Below are 17,705 nucleotides of genomic sequence, written 5' to 3'. Positions count from 1 at the left end.
ACCCTACCTTCACTCTAACACTTCCTTTTCTCCACTACTCACCATGTCTTTTAAAACCAACAAAACATCTTCCTTGGCCCTAGAATAAAACAGAAACCTGCCAAATTATTTCCCATGTTCATTTTTTCTAACCTCCTATGAATTAAATTATAATTCAATACCTCTTCCAAACAAACTGCCTCTAATTTAACTTCCCAAAGTTCACACACTCAAACATTACCTCTACCTCTTCCTACCTCTTAGCCAAATATCACAGACTATCCCATATTAAATCTAATAATCTCATGCTAAAAAAACTAAAATATTTAATGATGTTTACCTGTAAGCCACACTTAAACTACAACCCTCTACCCTGGAAGATTATACATCCTAACCCAGGACCCTCTACTATTGCCTCTGAAGATACACCTATTATCTCAAATTCTTCCCTGCATTTACCAACCTTAAATGCTCACTCCTTACTCATAGGACACCTTAATATCAGAAGTGTTAACAACAAAATCACCCATCTCCACTCGCTTCTTGATTATTACTCTTTCGACATCCTATGTTTAACTGAAACCTGGTTAAAACCCTCACCAAAAATACAGAAATCATCCCACCAGGCTATAACATTATAAGACAAGACCGCAAATATCAAGAAAGGAGGGGGAGTTGCACTCATATTTAAGACTGATCTTAATCTATCCTTAGCTCCTTATGCACCCCCAGATAACACCAAAACTGAACTCCTTATATCTAAGTTACAGCTGAACCCAAATAAAGCCATATATATTATTTATCTACCTCCTGGAAATAACTCCACAAATATAGAAAATCTCCTTAGCTGGGCATCATCCAGCCTCCCACAAGAAAACCCAGTCTCTCATATCAATCTCCATGGCTTTACACAGACTATAAATTCCTCCACTAGAATTAATAAACCTAACAATAAAGAAAGTATACTAGATTGGATTCTTGTTAATAAACCACAGCTACAATACCAAACCGGCACTTTGCCAGATGACATTAGCGACCACTACTTAACCTATATCATAAGAAAGAAGAATATTGCTACAAATGTCCCTTCCATCCGTACTAAAAAGTTTAACCCCATACTATTTAACAATGAACTAAATGCCTGTAACTGGATACCTCTACAAATTCTTCCTCTAGAAGAAGCAGTTCAATATTTTAACACCACATTCCTATCCATCCTAGATAATCATGCACCAAAAAGAACTATCAGAGTCAAAACTAAATCCGCAAACTAAACCTGGTTATCTAAGGAAACAAGGCAAAAATGTTACTTAGAAACAAATCCTGGATAAAATGGAGAACTAGTAAATCTCCTCTGATCAACAGACCTTCAGACACTTAAGAAATAGTATTAAAAAGCTATTATCTCAGACAAAAACTACTATAGTAACCTCCAACAAGTTAATCATAACAATCCCCAAAGATTCTGGACAACCTTGAATAGACTTCTTCAGACAAACTACCACCCCTCTCCCTCTGATCCGAAAAAATTCTTCCCATGAAACTGCCAATGCTTTCAATTCCTTCTTCACTAATACTATCAATTCTCTGGCCTCTCAGCTTTCCTTTGACAATTCTAGCATCCCAGCTCAAGCAGATTCTATTAAACCTACTTTCACTTTACAACCTATCTCTACCACCTTCGTCCAAAAATGCATCCAAAAACTTAAACCTTGTACCCCATCAGCTGATCAACTTCCATCTGAATACCTCCAAAAAGCAGCTAAGGTTATTGCCTATCCCATATCCATCCTTATCAATAGAACTATTAATGAAGGTTCCATACCTGACATCTGGAAGATCTCACACATTATACCCCTACACAAAGGAGGTAACTCCAAAGAATACTCTAATTACAGGCCTATAGCACTCTTATCTCCCCTAGCAAAAATCATGGAAAAATGTGTTCACTACCAACTTATGAACTACTTAACTAAAAATAACATTCTAACTCCCTGTCAAGGCCATTCCACAGTACCACCACTGCTCTTCTTTCCTTTACTGACTTTATAAACGCCAACCGTAATAATAACATTCTTTCCTCTGCACTCTTTATTGACCTGTCCAAAGCCTTTGACATGGTCAACCACCGACTTCTCATAAAAATCCTAGAATCTCTTGCTTTAGAACCAAATGCTATCCTTTGGTTTACCTCCTATCTCACTAACAGGAAACAGGCAGTACTCTGGGAAAACAAACTCTCCTCTCTCCTTCCTATTTCTCTTATAAATGACCTTCAAGCAGCTATTCCACAAGCTACATGCATACAATATGCTGATGACTCCACTCTTATTTGCTCTGCTAAAAACATTCCAGAACTTCAAACTATTACACAAAATGTATTCCACACAGTAGAAGCATGGTTCCTAAAACGCTGCCTACTCTTAAATAAACAAAACTCCTCCTCTTTAAACCTACTGCTAAGTCCCCACTTTAGATTTCTCCATCTCATCTATTAATGGCACCCTCATATCAGCTGACTCCACTACCAAACTGTTAGGAGTCATGATCGACAACAACCTTACCTATGATTATCACATCAATAATACCATTAAAAAACAGAAAACTGGGCTCCCTCTACAGAATTAGAACATTCCTAACCCCGCAGCCAAAGCTACTCTTGCCTACTCCCACCTTATTTCAACTCTACTCTATGCCTCACCAATTTACACTAATCTGAAGAAAAACAATCTCTCAAAATTGGCAAACACTTATAACAGTATTGCTTGATTTGTAACTGGCAATCAATTTAGAACTCACCACTGCCTGAACCTTCAGCAACTTCAATGGCTAGAATTAGAAAATATGCTACTTCTCTCCCAACTTTCCTTTGTCCAAAGAGCTCTCTATCTACCTAATAACACTCCTGCACTTTCCAAACTTCTAACCCCTTACTCTAACCTGAACTCACTTCGTTCCTCCACCAAACTTCTTGTAACTTTAACTAAATCAAACAACCTTGCTGGTGACTCCTTTCTCTAACGCCTTGGTAAACACTGGAATCAACTTCCTACTGAACTTACTTCTATTCCAAATCCTATTCTGTTCAAACAAAACTCAAAACTTACCTTAAAAATCAATGGTTATGTCCCTGTTGTTCTCCACCTTCCTCTCCTTCTTCCTTCTTTTCTTCTACTAGCCTTATTATCTTCACTCTATAAGATCTAGCTCTTTTAGTTTTCCTCTCCATCTTTAGATGCCTTTCTTTGTCTGAAAGTATTTTTGTCTTTTACGACTCTACTCTCTCTATTTTTCTGTATATTTTTCCTCTTTCTCTTCTACTCTCCCTTATATAATCTTCCTATAAAACAATGTGAAATAAGTTTAATTGTTATTTCGTGAGTGAGAATGGTGAATCATAGTATTGTCATGTCAATAGTAATGCCTGTGATGTCTTCCTGAATATTTGCTTATTTCCACCTCCTTCTCCATTAATATTTAAATGTGTTATATTATGAAATTGTCATTTTTCTCTATGTGGAGGCCTCTACTGAAAATGGAAATATATCCAGTTAGACTAGCCCGGTTAACAAATGTAAAATAAAATAAATAAATAAATGTCAAGAATCTCAATGGCTACACTCAGATATGCTGTGAGTTACAGCACAATGGCACTAAATATACAGAACCAACTGATATTGCCAACATCCTGGCCGATAGGGTCAGTGCAATCTTTACCCCCTTCTCACTCCCTAAATGGCCCATCTCTATACAGGAAGAATGCAAAGTTCCTGTAATCACGTCTGCACAGGTAAAAAACACACTCTGCAAAGCCAAGAACACAGCATCCATGGGACCTGACAACATCCCAGGCTACGTTCTACACGAACTACAGAATGAACTGGCACCCCACCTTAGCACCATGTGCAATCATAGCCTCACCTCAGGCTTTCTGCCCACTGAATGGTGCATAGCAATGGTTATCCCACTCCATAAAGGGGAGCCACCATGGACCCCAGGAACTACCACCCCATTAGCCTAACAAGCCTGGTCTGCAAAGCCATGGAATGTATCATTATGGAACTTATAAACAAAGAAATTGGTAACCTTCAAACTTTGAACCCTACCTAGTTTGGGTTTGTAAAAGGCAGATTATGTCTCCTAAATCTGATTGACTTCTTTGAAGCAGTCACCAAAGCCACAGGTGAGGGGAAGGTGGTTCACATTGCCTATCTAGATTTCGCCAAGGCTTTTGTCACCATCCCCCATTCTGGAATTACAGATAAACTCAGTAAACTAGGTATAAATCCCTATGTCACACGATGGGTTGCCAACTGGCTCACTGACAGAACCCACACTGTGAATGTAGCAGACTCCAAATCGGACTTCAGAACAGTGACAAGTGGAGTACCACAGGGTTCAGTCCTGGGTGCTCTCCTCTTTGGTATCTACTTTTCTGAAGTATAGGCTAACACAGAAGGTCTTTGGCTAACAAAGTCTGCAGAAGACTGCAAACTAGGAGCCATAATTGAAACTCCTAATGATGTGGACATCCTACAAAAGGGCCTCACTGAGACAGATGCCTGGTGTCAAAGCCATGGCCTCCATCTCAATGTCAAAATGTACACTGGCATCCCCTTTGGTAAAAACTCTGTACCCATGAGCTACCACATAGTTGGTAGTCTACTTAACACCAAAAGTGTGATAAGAGACCTTTGGGACACAGGTAGACAGTAGTTTCTCCTTTGATAATCACATCGCCACAGTAGTCAGGAAATCTTTCTACGTGGCACACCTCATCACAAAAGGTTTCTCATCCAGGAAAAAGGATGTCATTGTTCCCCTCTACTTGTCACTCATTAGACCCATTATAGAGTACAACACCCCTTTTGGTTTGTACCTCACAAAACATCTACAACAACTGGAAAGGCCCCACTAATACCTCACAAAGAGGATTACTGTCCTCAAACAAATGCCCTATGCAGACCATCTCAGAAAACTCCAGCTTCACTCCATCGCATATCGCCTACTCAGACGCAATCTCTGCCTAACATACAAAGCTATGTCAAACCCAGAGCTGTTGGACAAGCTCCACTTAAAGAAATCCCAATCCCTCCGAGCTACACACTCTAGGGGCCTAAACCTTGTCACCACAAAAAATGAACATGCTGGGGGGGATAAATTCCTGTCCCAGAAACTTCCTATACTCTGGAATAAACTACCTATCTATATCAAACAAAGCTCCTCATTAGCACTCTTCAAGAAAAATCTTGATGATTGGATGGGAAATAGGGAATTCACCCCGGGGATCACCTCTGTGACTCTGCTTGACAGGGGCACAGGAAAATTATTTTCTTGGGTGGCGAAAGCCAGGGTACCTTTTTGACTAGGCGTGTAGGGCCGATAGCCTAGTACCTACCTATGAACCTACAATTGTTTAATGTTCATGCTTAATTTCAGTGTAATGTTTTAATGTTGGAGCTTTTCTCCCCGGGTCTCCGCTGAAAATGGACATGTATCCAGTCGGATTATCTCGGTTAACAAATGTAAAATAAAACAAATAAAATAAAAAATATTCTGCCACCGTAGCATACTTTTGCTCCAGTAATATATTGATGTGGTAAGGTGATGTAACCAACTCATTGCCAGTTACTAAAACTGACACATCAAGTTTTGCACATACTTAGTTTCTAAAGCCTGTATAAATATGTGAAGTTATGTATCAGATAACAAAAAATGGTTTTCTTGTACCTAATATTTATTTTACTGACTTATTTCTCTTATAAACAGGCCCTGCAATCGTTATCAGTGGCAGATTCACGTTTGAAGTCTCGAACAAGCATTCTTATTAATGCATTAGGCAGTAATGTTTGCCTTACCAAAGTGGACATCAGTGGAAATATAATGGAAGACATTGGTGCCAAAATGCTAGCCAAAGCCCTGCAGATTAACTCTACACTACGGTACGTCTAACCTAAAGTTTCAGCTGTGTAATGAATAACATACTTTTCTACAGCATGCAGATATGTTCTGATAAATTACCTTGACATAGCAAAACAAGATAACAAGAACATGTTGCTTGTCATGTTCAGGAATTGATTCTGATGGAATAAAGTCTGCTAACGGTAATTTCCTGTAAAACTGAGCATTTGAATGTAAGAGGTCATTTTACATTAGTACATTTTGTTCTTTTTAACTTTGCAACATTTCCAGTGTAAAACTTCATAAGCACCTGCTGTGTTAATGACATATGGTTCTGGTAATAAAATAAAATATTGTGCTATTTGTGTAAGAATAGTGTACGTAAAGACCAGTATGTATTTGTACTGCAATGCCTTGAGACCTTTTAAACAATATTTTCATGCATTCATTGAAAGACAGATGGCAGTGCCAGATTAAGAACTGACTGGACTGTACTTATAGCAGTATACTGTAGTTTTCATTGGAAACCTTAACTGAACCAAAGTATTTTAAAAGTCTGAACATTGACTGTTTTCAGTACAGTACAATCTCTGTCTTAACCCTCAGATGATACCCTCATTGGTTCTCTTATTCAGGCTCTGTAGTACTTTCTGACTAGGTTACATGTGGCCACATGCATTGTTCTGATGGCCCAGGTATCTATCTGCCATTATTCCTTGTTTTTTAATGCAACCGTAAGTGCCCAAGCCATTCCATAGGAAGGCCATACTGTACTACCACATTCCAACTTGGATTTGACTTTGGTTTTGAAAAATTTATATTTTTCCCATTCACTTTGATTGCACCATTGTACTATGTATCATGTGTTTTCCATCACTGTAAGCAATGCTTATTGTTATTTCCTTATGCTGTAGATGCAGTTTGCAGAGGAACATAGCTTGGGTAGAATTCACCCATTAAATTAGCAAAAGCTAATACTAAGTGGAATAATGTAACAGAGCCGTAAGATCACTGTACATTTATCAGGGAAAGCCTCCCATTCCAGATGACGTTTTCTCAATACCTCAGTTGCATTTTGCATACTTGAACACGTAGATATTTATGTAATGGAGAACATATGCATTTTTGTTCAAAAATTGCACTTTTAATCTTGTTTAGAGTATGCTGTTTTTCTTTACTGACCATGAGTTTTAGCATTTCTTTACTTCAATATAAACTTGGTTATCTTATTTTATTACTGCCTGGCATTTAAGCCATCAAACACTGTTGCCATGAGAATAACAATTTTTTCAAGAGCTGTCCAGGAAGTTCATGAACAAGTAGGGGACTGAGTGTGGTCATTTACAGGAAAAACTTTCTGTGCCTGTGTATGATGACAAATGAAGTAAAGACCCCTTTGCCACAGCAATGCATAACATCTAGCTTTCTACTGTCAGCATTTCCACAGAAACAATACTGTATGTGCGGCCAAACAGTGTGAAACCCTGAAATAGACTATCATCTGCAACCTAAATGTATCTGAAATATGTTGGCCATTCTGTGCCACTTTGTGTAGTTTTCTACCTCCATGCAAGTCCATGTTATTTAAAAAAAAATATTTCATGATCCCTAGTCCCCGGTGTTAGCAGCTGCCTTTGCAACAGTTGTGGGTATCTATTCTGTTAGTGTCAGTCTTTAAATATATAAAGTTATGCTCTACAAACCATATTTTGTCTATAATAAAAAAAAGCTGGTGAACCACTCATTATAGAGTTTCCTTCCCACTATAATTCACTTGATAAAAGTAAAGTACCTCTTGAGTGGCTGTTATGAATCTCCAGTCTCCCACCATTAACAAGTAGTTTGACACATTACTGACCATAGAATTCCATAGAGGGAATGTGCGACATCGTCATGGGGGGAGGAGATGTAGACATGAGACTCCTAGGAAGTCATGCAATGGCATGCTGCGTTTACAAGACAACAGAAGGATAGGGATATGGGACAGTGTCTAGGGCTGGGGGGACAAAATGCACACGAGGAGGAGTGTCACCATATATTTGTATTTACATTCATACAAATATATATATACACACACACACACACACACATACATATATATATATATATATATATATATATATATATACACACACACACACACACACACATATATATATATATATATATATATATATACACACACACACACACACACACACATATATATATATATATATATATATATATATATATATACACACACACACACACACACACACATATATATATATATATATATATATATATATACACACACACACACACACACACACACACACACACACACACACACACACATATATATATATATATATATATATACACACACACACACACACACACACACACACACACACACATATATATATATATCTATATATATATATATACACACACACACACACACACACACATATATATATATATATATATATATATATATATACACACACACACACACACACACACACACACACACACACACACACACACACACACATACATAGAAAGATATGAAGCATTTATGTATGCATATGTGCATATTGTGTCTATATATATATATATATATATATATATATAGATATATATAGATATATATATATATATATATATATATGTATATTTATACAGCTTTACAGCTTTACTATCATTTGCTCGAACGGCAAAACACTTGTCATTCAAAACAATGAAAAGTAAAACTGAGCACAAACATTCCGAATGGCCACAATGTTGACCCAAATGATCGACACATTTGAGTTGACATTGTTGCCTAAACCATCACGTGATAGCCATATAGGAGCTGATGTAAATCAGACACTTATATGACATATAATGTTTTTGCAGGGGGGCTGCAACCCCCTGCACTTCCACACCCTCACTACTAATATATTCTAACTCCGAGATCGCACTACAGTGGGGATGTGGATGAATTTCCAATCCCCAGTGTACCGTGATCTCCATGCAGATAGTTGAATGCACTACTGCATTCACATAAGAGTATTTGACTATCCCATCCATTTAAATTGTGTGCACGACATTCTGATTTTCAGCAGTAGTGCTGCTGACAGACTGTCATTCGCACAAACGATAGTAAACCATATATATATATATATATATATATATATATATATATATATATATATATATGTGTGTGTGTGTGTGTGTGTGTGTGTGTATATACATACAATGTCCACTATACAAATAACCAAAAGAAAAACAAAACAAAAAGTAGCCTCTTTTGAACGTTATGCAGAAAAAACAAAACAAAAAAAAACACACACACGTTTTTATGTGGGAGTCCCATCTTCCAACATAAGACTCATAAGTTCATAGGAAATTACTAGGTTAAATGCTCAAGAGCCCTTAATAGCCTAGACAGTTTTACCCAGATTTTACTCAATTTTTTATCTCTTCTGATTTTCCATCCTTCAGTCCAGATTGTGCTTGAAGACAGTCAGGGAAGGAGACTCTGTTTCATGTGAACAGGAAGCCTATTACAGAGGATGAGCAACCTCTGGGACACACATCTGTGTCTCCATCATGATCTATCATGACAGAGATAACGTTTAGATCTTTGTAGCAGGTAACCCTCATACAGTTAGTTTTATGAATGTGCAACATTTCCAACAGAGTCAGAGACTGCCTTGTAAGTCACACACAGATCATCCCTATGTAATCAGTAGGAGTCTGAATACAGTGATAGGATTTTTCAGTGGTCTACACATGTTGCTTATACCCTGTATTTTTTGGTGAGAAACGTCTGAAGATGCTCCAGCTGTTGCAAGTGCCTGGCAAGGTATATGCCAAAGGCTCATTGCACTCAATTGTTGGTCTGATGAGGGCTGAGTACAGTAGTACTATGACATCCTTAAATCTGGATGCCATGCCCTTACTTATAAGCTGAGCCATAGAGAAGGATTTCCTCAGCACCGTGGATACATGGTGGTCAAAGTTCAGATTGCTATCTATGTGAGTGCCCAGCTCTTTCACCACTGGGTCCACTCTTAGGGGGGTACTATCACTGTTGCAATTTGCAGGGGTATTGGTTTCCCAAAGGGTATTATTATGCACTTCTTTGCATTTAGTTTGAGGCCATGGCTCTGACACACTCATTAGTCTGCACAGACCTTTCTGTAGGATATCAACATCAATTGGGGAGTTAATGATTACTCCCAACTTGCAGTCATCAGCAAACTCGGTCAAAGACCATCTAGATTTGCCTTGATATCTGAGAAGTATATTTCATATAGGAAGGAGCCCAGAACTGAGCCCTGTGGTACTACACTGATGACTGACCTCTTGGATGCAGATTCCCTCACTCAAACAACATGTGCCCTATCCATATACCATTGGGCTATCTATCTGGTGACGTGCAGGATTATGCCCAATTTTGTGAGTTTATCTATAATACCAGAGTGGGGTATTGTGTCAAATGCCTTGTCCAGGTCAAGGTAGGCAGTATGCATTGTCTCACCTTCATCCATGGCCTTTGTGACCTTCTCAAAGTAGTCCACGAGCTAAAGCAGGCAGGACCTGCCCGTGATGAAGCCAAGCTGGGTTGTATATAGAGTCTAAAGATTTCTTATGTCATTGTTAATCAGGTCCATGATTATCTTTTCCACAGCCTTGCATATGAGGGTAGTCAGACTTATGGGTTGGTAGTTTCCTAGGTTAGTTGATGTTTCCCCGTAGCTGTCCTCCACTCTACTGGAACACAGCCTGTATGGAGACTGTGGTTAAATAGAGATTTGAGTGGGTCTGCTAGGTCATGTTTCAAGCTATTTAAAAGCATTTATATCAAGCTACTGAAAGATGAAAATAGCGAACTCTATTTCATCGAATCTAAAATATCTAAACCACATAATATCAAACATTCAGAACAGCTATTCTGAAACACATACACACAACACAAGCACACCTAAAAAACATCAAATCAAACACATATACGCTTATAATCTTACAACTAACCCTACACTAATCTGTACATACACTACTATCTATCTACTTACCTTAACCCAATCCCTAACCCTAAGGTCTGTCACTATCGCACACTCACCTAACCCATGCCCTAACCCTAACTCACTTAACCCGCCCCTAACCCTAATTCACCTAACCCACACCCTAACCCTAACTCACGTAACCTGTGTCCTAACCCTAACGACCACACAATTGCACACTTACCTTAAACCAACCTGTAACTTTCCACCACAGCGATGAAAATAGCAAAGCCACAGAACCGGCCAACCAAATTCTTTCCCTAGGAAAGAATTTGGTGTTCTGCAGCTTTGCTATTTTTAGCGCTCACTCAAAACGGGTCGATATTAGAAAATTCAAAGTTTTAAAACTTCGATGTTCTGATATAGACCCATTTAAAAAAAAACACTCTGGGATTCCATCAGGGTCCATTGATGCCATGCTTCTAGCTTTAGAGATTGCCGTGACAGCTTGTTCTTTTGTTCTACCAGGCAAAGGAATGGAAGCGGGTATTTTGTCAGGAGTGACTAGAGGTGATGAGGAGATGAAATTTGAGTTGAATTTATTGGCCAGCAGGTTTGCTATTTGTTCTGGATGAGTATAGGTAGTGGTATCCACAGCCAACTCAGCACATTGTTGATAGTTTTCCTTAAGATTCTGGACATTATTAAAAACTTCTTTGCATTGGAGGCTATTTTAGTCTCATATTTAGCTTTTGAAGACTTGACTAGTTCCCTGATTTGCCTGTTGAGATTAATGAAGGATTACTTCTAGACAGGAATTTCTTCCATCTGTTGTATAGTTGATTTACGCCAGTGGTCCACCAGTGAGGCTTGCTTTTCCAGCTAGACCTGGGTTTAGTTTGGTCAGGTACTGCCATTTCTATGCAGTTGTTTAAGTGGTTATACAGGGCATTTGTATATACTTCTGCATAGGCATCCTTTTTTTCAGCATTACAGGGAGCTTTAAAATTACCTATCAATTAATAGGAGGTAATTTGCTTTGGAAAAAAATATTTAGGGTTTTAAGGTTTGATGGGATTACCACCATTATATTTTGGGTAATCATTCTATTAGTGTCAGTCTAGTACCTCCCTGGTAATATGACTATTACCACAAGAAGAAAAACATTTAAAAAACCCCACAAAGGCAGTTTTGCATAACAGGCTTGTTCCTGTACTCAATAAAGAATGTTTTTGATAATGCATGACAGGAAAAGCCTGCAAACTTTAAGTATGTGTGATGATATGGGCAACTGTCAGCATGGCCAGCTGGAGTTTTGTGAAGAATGATAAGTCCTGATTTTTACAAGATGCTTGTGTTACAAATGTATTAGAACTGTATGCCATTTGTATATCAAAGTGATTTGTACAGATGTTTGTGCTAAAAATTTATTTGTGAGCTTTGCTTGGGTTAAAATGTATCAGCAGTGCACCCTGCTGAAATGAAATGAAATGTACATGATTATTGTAACTGAATTATATGTATATGTTTTAATAGAGGATACTGGGACAGCAAGAAATTAACCAGTTGGCTTATTTTAAGAAAAATAAGGGAAATATAAATGAGCTGTTAAAGCATTAAAATGGCACCCACAGTGCTGAATAGGACAAGAGATGTTACCTCTGGGAGAAGCCTTTGTTCATTAGCTCAGTAAAAGAGGGGAAGCTCCAGGGCATTGCAATCAACATTTAGATGTGTATTGTAGCCGTCTATGCTAAATTCCTGTCTCAGCTTCAAACGGGAATACTGTGAGAACTTAAAGTCAAGTGACCAGATGAGGTCATTCTGACAGTCCTCTTGGAAATTATATTATAGATATTACAAAGAGAAATCTCAGAGTACTGAGTATTCTGTTTGGGAAGCCTGACTAGAAAGACCCTCACCCACAAAATCTTGCCTTGCGGTAGTAAATTATTTAAATAGGGAATAGTGATTCTTTAAGTTTCAGTCAGGAATATAGTGAAGCTTAATTTTGATACTGTGTTTCTTTATTTGTCTGAGTCTGTCCATGAATGTTTTTTTCAATACTTCCTGTGATTTGGACTCTGTGGTTTACTGTGAATATATATTCAATATTTTCCAATTTTTTTATTATTTATTATTAAATATATTTGAAACTTTTATTGCAGATGGTCCTTGTAGAACGTATCTAACCTTTGAAAGTACTTATATTTGTTTGATGACACTGTTTGGGCTACTCTAGAAGGCCTAGCCATCTTGTTGAACTACTGCCATTTGTATTAGTATTAACATTACACAGTATAATTGGACACCCATTGTTAAAGGCCTTAGAGTAGGTGATTGTGAAATGTCTGGTGGCAGTGATAACCATTTTATACTCTGCGCAGAAGGGCACACAGCAGGTAAATCTATGCCAGCCTTTCCCAGGTATGCTTGTGTGAAAAATCAAATCTGTGTGTGTGTGTGTGTGTGTGTGTGTGTGTGTGTGTGTGTGTGTGTGTGTGTGTCAGCTACTTGGGGCAGGGATACAAAACACTGGGTTTACAGAGAGGGTGCTGGAAGACTTGGTTTGGGCACTCTGCTGAGGACCTAACTCTACAGCTGTACCAGTGGGGAGTCTTACTAGAGACCTGGAGGGATACAGATATAGAGACATGTAGACCCTGAGCTGAGTGTGTCCCCTGTGTGCTTTTAAGGGAAATTGTACTTGATGCAGAGAGGTCTGCATCTGGAAATACTGAGTGTATCCACTTGTATTCCAAGTGGACGTCCCTCTCCAGTGTCAGTGGTGAGGATTCAGGCTCCTTGATTACTGGCCCAGCATGGGGATGGCACATATTGCTGACCTTCACATACTGGTAAGCAGTGGCAGGCACCACATGTTGGTTGGCAGTGATGGGACCATCACATGCTCACACATTGTTGTGCAGTGGTGTGCATATTGTATTCCTGTAGCCTGTAAGCAGTGGTCACTAAAAAAGGTGTTTTTACTCTCAAGCAACCATAAGGTAGACATTCTGAGTTTCATATTACAATAGTTTTATTTATTTACTATTTCTTAGCTTAGGCAAGGAGAGCAGGCAAGAATGTCAACAGAAGAATATGGCAAACTGACAAGGAACCAGATGGCTGAGATGCACCAAGCCAAAGGACTGGTGCATGCCAGCCTCACTAAAGGGGAAATAATTGCTGCCTTGATCACAGCTGCATCATAGACCAGCAGCCATGAAGACAATCAGACTGGCATTGGGGATGTACAGCTCTCAGAAACAGGACAGTTCAACTTTTCCTCAGAGGACTTAAAAATCTGTCTGAAGTTAAAAACTTGAACTGGTTTCCAAACTTTTGGAATTACAATCAGCAAAGAGACTGCAGTGTTTGGGGATCAAAGTAGAATCGGCAGTGAGACTGCATAATTTGGAAGCCAAAGAAAATGAGAGACAGAGGCAACATGTAAAGGAAATGCTGACTCTTTGCTAGGGTCATGGAAGTAATGGGGAAGGGAGTAACCATACCCCAGACCTAATAAAGGTCAGTAAACTCCTTTGTCAGTACCAAAAAAGTTATAATTTTGATAGTATTAGTCATGTATTTGAAAGACTATGCAAACAATATAATGTTGACCGAGAGCTCTAGATACAGTTCTTCACACCCTTACTCCATGGTAAAGCTGTAGCTGCTGTTTCTAAATTAAAAGAAAAACACTCAATCAGTCCTGGATAAAGTGCCTTTCAGAATAAACATAGAAAAATCCAAAAATAGCTGCAAAAGGCAACACCAAAGCAGATAATCCTTTAAAACGAACTTTTAATCCAATTGGTTATAAAGACAGTGAGCGCTTTCACGATATCATAGCTTTTCATCAGACTTTAAGTAAAAAACATTAACTGCCAACCATAAATAGTAAATTCAAACCCTTCTGGCCTATGGTTCAACAGAAACAATTATGACATCATGTTGAAATTTAAAATTTAAAAAGACATGCTTTATAAACAGCATTCTTCGAAATATATACATAAATAAAGCATGCATCATAAGAAACACTTGTAAGACACATGTGCATTCAATATATATTAATATAATACATATATTTGTAAATATAAAAAATACATTTTTATATTTAAATAAAATTAAAATGAAAGAATGTACGTAGTGTAGTTCATTCTAACAACTAACTAAAAACAGTATATACGTATGCTTATGTCTAAAAATCATTCACATAAAGCTGTGAAAATTAAAATTATATTTAAAGTAACTAATGTGCATGTGGTCTGGCTGATAAAAAAGGTTTTAACATCATCCTATCATTCAGTCCACTCATTTTATGTGCTTGCAAGCGTATTATCCATCTACTTTCTCTACCCTCCGTGTAAGTCTTAACATTCCCTAATCTGCCTGATTTCTTAATCAGTTCTAATGCTCTAAACTTAAATTTATGTGTCATACCATAGGTTAGCACATGTTTAGCTAATGCATTCTTATCATCTACTTTGTTTATAGCATAAATATGCTCTCTAACTCTTTCTCTGAGGGTCCTATCGGTTTTACCTACATAGAAGTTTAACGGCACTTGACAATAAGTTATTACAGAAGAAGAAGAAATTGGAGAGAGACTTCAACAATTTCCGCAGGGGTAATGTCTTCTCGTGGCCCAGGGAGACTACTAACAACACACGAAGAGCATTTCCACCTTCCACAAGCAGAGAGGGGCGGATCACCAAAGGTACAACGATGACGACACCAGAAACAATGGCACAGGTGGTGCAACAAACCGAAGAATTGAAGGGAACTTAGAATAGCAGTGCTCATGGATGTTTGCCAGGTAGAGAAGTTGTCTCACACCTGAGCAGCATGGATGTCAGGAGGAAAGTTCAACAAGTTCAACAGGAAACGGCCACAACTTCCACAGGGAATGTGGAGATACCGGCAGATGATAGCAATAACCTTTTTTCCTTTCCATTAACAATACGCCAGATAGAGAGGCAAGTTTGGTCTCCACAGAACCGTGTGAGGAAGCGCAAGGGTTCAGAAGAGACGTATGAATTTCAGCGGAAGGTGCTATGACCGATACAGAGGACTTGATTATTAACTTATCCAGGTACATACTTTCTAATAGTGAGAGATCTCTGTTGAACAAAGGTCTCTCATTTATACCATCTAAAAATTCTGACTTAATGGATGTGATTATAGACATTAAAATGTTCACTAGAAATGTGGCGCTGAAAATGATGTTTGTGGATAATATGAATAATGGTTATAAAGTGTTTAAAAAACCTTCTACATTTCATTTGAAAGAGCTTGTGAAAGTAATTTATTACAATTGTCAATGTCACACACCAGACCTGACTTTTTTAATTTAACTAGTAAAGAATCTGAAGCTTTGAATAGACTGCAGAACAATGCTGAGATATACTTAGACAGGCAGACAAGGGTGGAGCTGTGGTGTTTTTGGAGAGAGATTTCTACAAGAGGAAAATGGAGCAACTATTGGTTGACAACAACACTTATAAGTTATTAAGTAAGGTGCAACTAGACAAGATCATAAAAAGTGTTCATAGTGAATTATATGACCTTCTGTTATGTAGAGTAATAGACATAGATCTGTATAGATACTTTTTGGTTGAGAAACCGATCATCCCCACTTTCAGGGGACTGCCGAAGGTCCATAAAAGTTTGATGGACCCCAGTATGAGACCTATAGTCTCAGGTAGGGGATGGCTTACAGAAACTCTCTCCATTTATTTGGAAAAACAACTTAGACCAGTGGTAGATGGTGTATCCACTATAATTAGAGATACACAGCAGTTCTTAGAGACCTATGCTGGGTATGTTTTTTCTGATGCAAACAACGGTAATGAACTTTTGGTTTCACTTGATTTTGTTTCTTTATTTACATCCATACCAAATAACACAGGAATGGAGTATGTTAGGCTCTTATTAATTGAAGAAGGAGTGCCAAGGGATCTCATTATGAGATACATGTCATTGTTGGACATTGCATTGAATAATAATGTCTTTATCTATGAAGAGGAATATTTTCTACAAACCAAGGGGGTGGCATTGGGCACCCTGTGTGCGAACTCATATGCCAACCTAGTGTTGGCATACTGGGAAAAGACATATGTATTGAACAGTGGTGATTATGGGGAGTACATTGGTTACTACAAACGTTTTGTAGATGATGTTTTTCTTGCATGGAAGGGCACTAGTGAATGACTGGAAGAATTTGTGGAATATCTGAATGGGGCAACAGATTTTCTGTCTTTTGAATGTGTTAGTTCCCAGAAGAGATTACAATTTTTAGATGTGCAATTGAGCAAGGAGGAAGATGGATTACACACTAATATGTTTAGGAAACAATGTTGGAAAAACAGTTTGTTACATCGGAGCAGCATGCATCCAACTCACATTTATCTTAATATAATGAAGAGTCAGATACTAAGGGTATCAAGACTTACCGGTCATGATGAATCTTACAGAGAAGCATGTAAGACACTGGCTGATAACTTTAAACAACAAGGTTATAAAGATGGTGAGATAGAGAGATCTATGTATAATAGTATGTCACATAGGAATAGAAAAGGAAGACCATACTTCCAAAGGAATACAAATATTGACAGGGTTGATGAAGAAGGTTTTGAATGCAAGAAGAAATGAGGGGCTTAAAGTGATTATTCCGTTTACTAATAGGAATAATAAGGTAAGAGAAGTAATAGAGAGAAACTGGAGATGATTGAATGTAGATAACGATATCACTACGATAGTAGGTAATAGGCCGATATACACGTATAGAAATACAAAATCACTTAAGCGAATACTTTGTTATGAGCAAGAAAAGATTCATAC

The 17,705-nt window shown here is 38.0% G+C and overlaps 1 protein-coding gene across 1 annotated transcript in view; it reads left to right on the top strand.

The window, feature by feature from the left end:
- Positions 1-17,705, top strand: part of CARMIL3 (capping protein regulator and myosin 1 linker 3) — a 3,552,770-nt gene that overhangs the window by 2,942,552 nt on the left and 592,513 nt on the right. The window contains exon 21 of the mRNA XM_044058175.1: positions 5,749-5,921. Coding sequence (XP_043914110.1) covers positions 5,749-5,921 — 173 coding nt within the window. The remainder of the gene's footprint in view (positions 1-5,748; positions 5,922-17,705) is intronic.

The sequence above is a fragment of the Protopterus annectens genome, chromosome 16.part0 (genome assembly GCF_019279795.1).
Source record: "Protopterus annectens isolate FY-2018-M chromosome 16.part0, PAN1.0, whole genome shotgun sequence".
NCBI classification, from domain to species: domain Eukaryota; kingdom Metazoa; phylum Chordata; order Ceratodontiformes; family Protopteridae; genus Protopterus; species Protopterus annectens.
The sequence above is the reverse complement of the archived record's forward strand: the minus strand, read 5'-3'. Positions and strand labels throughout refer to the sequence as shown.